Raw genomic sequence first — 2,684 nt, forward strand, 5'->3', positions numbered from 1 at the left:
GGGGGGGGGGGGTGTCGATTAAGATTTTGTTGTTGAAGCTTATGTGCAATAAATTGGTTATACTTCTACAATACACAAAATATTTAACAATTTTTTTTTTATGCAATTCCTAATTGATATTAAATTTTTTAAACCCTTTTGTTACCACATTTCTGTTGAAATATAATTCCATTTTAGATAATTTTAATAATAATGTAAAATTTACTCAAATAACTTGTCATTATTAAATAGGTGTTTGGAACAAATGAACCTGAAATTTTGGTGGAAGATTTTAATTTATATCACTTTAAAACCAGGGATTTGTATCATAAACCCAGAAGTGGTTCCAGACAGGTTGGTATCAAAAGGGTCAAACATTAAATGGGTATGAGAGTCCATCTGAGTAAAATAGGAATCAAAAGGAGGAGCCATAAGCAAAAAAAATGGTTGAGAATCACTGGATACAAAATGAACCATGCATGGTCTCAAATGGATTGGAATCTTCACAGAGTTGGAAGTTCATTCATTCATTCATTGATTCGGTCATAAAACTAGGGGACAAGTTAGCTATCTAAGTGAAAGGAATCAAAGTTAAGAAAAATAGTTGAGATGGATAGGACACATACTTAATCACCTGCTGTGCCTTCATAATGAGGAGGGCATCAGCTACTGGTAAATAGTTCTCTACAGGGCTGGTAAGTACATGATCAGTCATCTTGTTGTGACCCAGGGTATGGCTATGATGACAGCTGTCTGTACTGCTGCCAATGACACCACACACTCTGCTGCCACTGGGACAAGATGTTGGATGTGAGACAGCAAAATGGTCAGTAGCCGTGGTAAGAGGAAGAGGAGGAGTTGCGTTGGAAGAATTAGTAGTAGTAGTATGAGTAGTAGTGTTAGTAGCAGCAGCTGTAGTAGCAGTCGTGGCTTGCTTGTGGTTAGTAGAGAGTGGACATGCAATACTGGTCAGTTGGTTTTCATGCAGTGGCAGTGCTGTTCTCTCTTTGGAAGGAGGAGAGGATACACCATTGACAGGTAGCAGGTCACCATTCCCAGCATGCCGTATACTATAGAAAACAGAAAGAAATTTGCTCCAAACAAAATGGCATCAACATGTTAACAAAATTACAACTTTTTATGCACACATACACACATACATTCTCGCACGCACACACACATGCACACACACACACACACACACACACAAGCACGCACACAAATACACATGAAGGCTGATGTTTAACCCAATAACGCCTATTGTTAAGAATTCTTGAAGCTTCAAATATTACATTCTTACAGAAGGTAAATAACAAAACCAAAAGCTTGGACAAGACCAAAAGAAATGTTTTTACATTGGAAAAATGTTATTATTGCATGCAAACAATTACAAAATCCGACAGGTATTAACTGAATTATTACCATCTGAGTAATTCATATATTTATACATGAAAATTAAAATTCTTTTTCCATGAAAACACACTCCTAACTTAAGCTGCAAAAGACTAATAAACATTGTTTTTTGTGTGTATTCATAATTTAGGCGTTATAGAGTTAATGTGTTTAACAATAACAATAAGAAAAAACTGTTAACAGTGTTCCTCCAAAATCACAACTAACGTTACCTGATGATTGCCAGATGCCTATGAAAACCAGTAACAGCTCCGTGGTTAATTATTATATTTAAAAAGACAATAAGAACAATCAATGAGCATGTATTCTTCTATTTCACCATTCAACGACTTTTAACTGAAGATCATCAAATGCACATGAAACTCAATAACACCACCAAGATCATAAAGTATATTTAAAAACAAAAAAAAAAAAATCAGTGAGTATAAATCTCCATTTAACAATAGGAACAACCATTATCTGATGTCCACGAAATGCATACGGAACCCAGTAATCATAATAATAATAATATTTGTTCAACATCCTTAGACAACCCCTTATTTAGGGCCATTTTGAGTGAGATGGGCCACTTGACCTGAAGAAAATTCTGAGCCCTACCTGTGGTAATCTTGAAAAACTTAAAAACAAACAAAACAATAGGTAGCTACAAGCTAAACAAAATGCCGGATGAACCATCAAACAGAACCTCTTGACTGGCTAGAAAGAGCAACTAAATCTTCAAATCATATACATGACAGTCTTAGAAAGAAGGAAAGGCACATTATGCAGTATCATCCTAAATACTCCAAAGACATGGTGGTCACAATTGGTATGTCTTTGATTGTAAGTCTGATAGACAGGCCTGGAGTTACGCAACAACAAAATACTTTAAAATATGCAACTGTAAAATGCTTTATCGAACAGCTTATTCTCTTCAGGAATTCCACAGCCATCGTATGACAAGAACCTCAACCATAATATAAATATATTTCAATTGAAATGGTATGAGCAACACTGAGATATCTTATCTAAGACACTTGACAACTATCATAGACAGGCAACTAAGAGCAGGCTGGTTATCTAAAGAATTCATATTACACCCTCTGCATACATGTGGTGAAAGAACCAAGTGAGCTTTCACATGGTTGCTTGACCTGCTAGAAATAGTAACCCAACCTTCCTCGAGCCACACCTTATCAGATTACAAAAGGATACAATAGATAATGTGGTTCTAGATGCATTATGTCAGAATAAACAAAAGACAGAAATGGTAATGTCTGCACAGTCAGAACTGATTTGGATGTATACAACGC

At 35.7% G+C, this 2,684-nt stretch overlaps 1 protein-coding gene across 12 annotated transcripts in view; it reads right to left on the minus strand.

Annotated features, from left to right (window-relative positions):
- LOC106868187 (unconventional myosin-IXAa) overlaps positions 1–2,684 on the minus strand; it is a 213,418-nt gene that overhangs the window by 134,139 nt on the left and 76,595 nt on the right. For 10 of the 12 annotated variants that reach the window (XM_052972194.1, XM_052972193.1, XM_014913347.2 and 7 more), the window contains exon 16: positions 606–1,049. The exons of the other annotated variants lie outside the window; for them this stretch is intronic. In XM_052972194.1, coding sequence (XP_052828154.1) covers positions 606–1,049 — 444 coding nt within the window. The remainder of the gene's footprint in view (positions 1–605; positions 1,050–2,684) is intronic. 12 annotated transcript variants of the gene reach the window in all.

The sequence above is a fragment of the Octopus bimaculoides genome, chromosome 12 (genome assembly GCF_001194135.2).
Source record: "Octopus bimaculoides isolate UCB-OBI-ISO-001 chromosome 12, ASM119413v2, whole genome shotgun sequence".
NCBI classification, from domain to species: domain Eukaryota; kingdom Metazoa; phylum Mollusca; class Cephalopoda; order Octopoda; family Octopodidae; genus Octopus; species Octopus bimaculoides.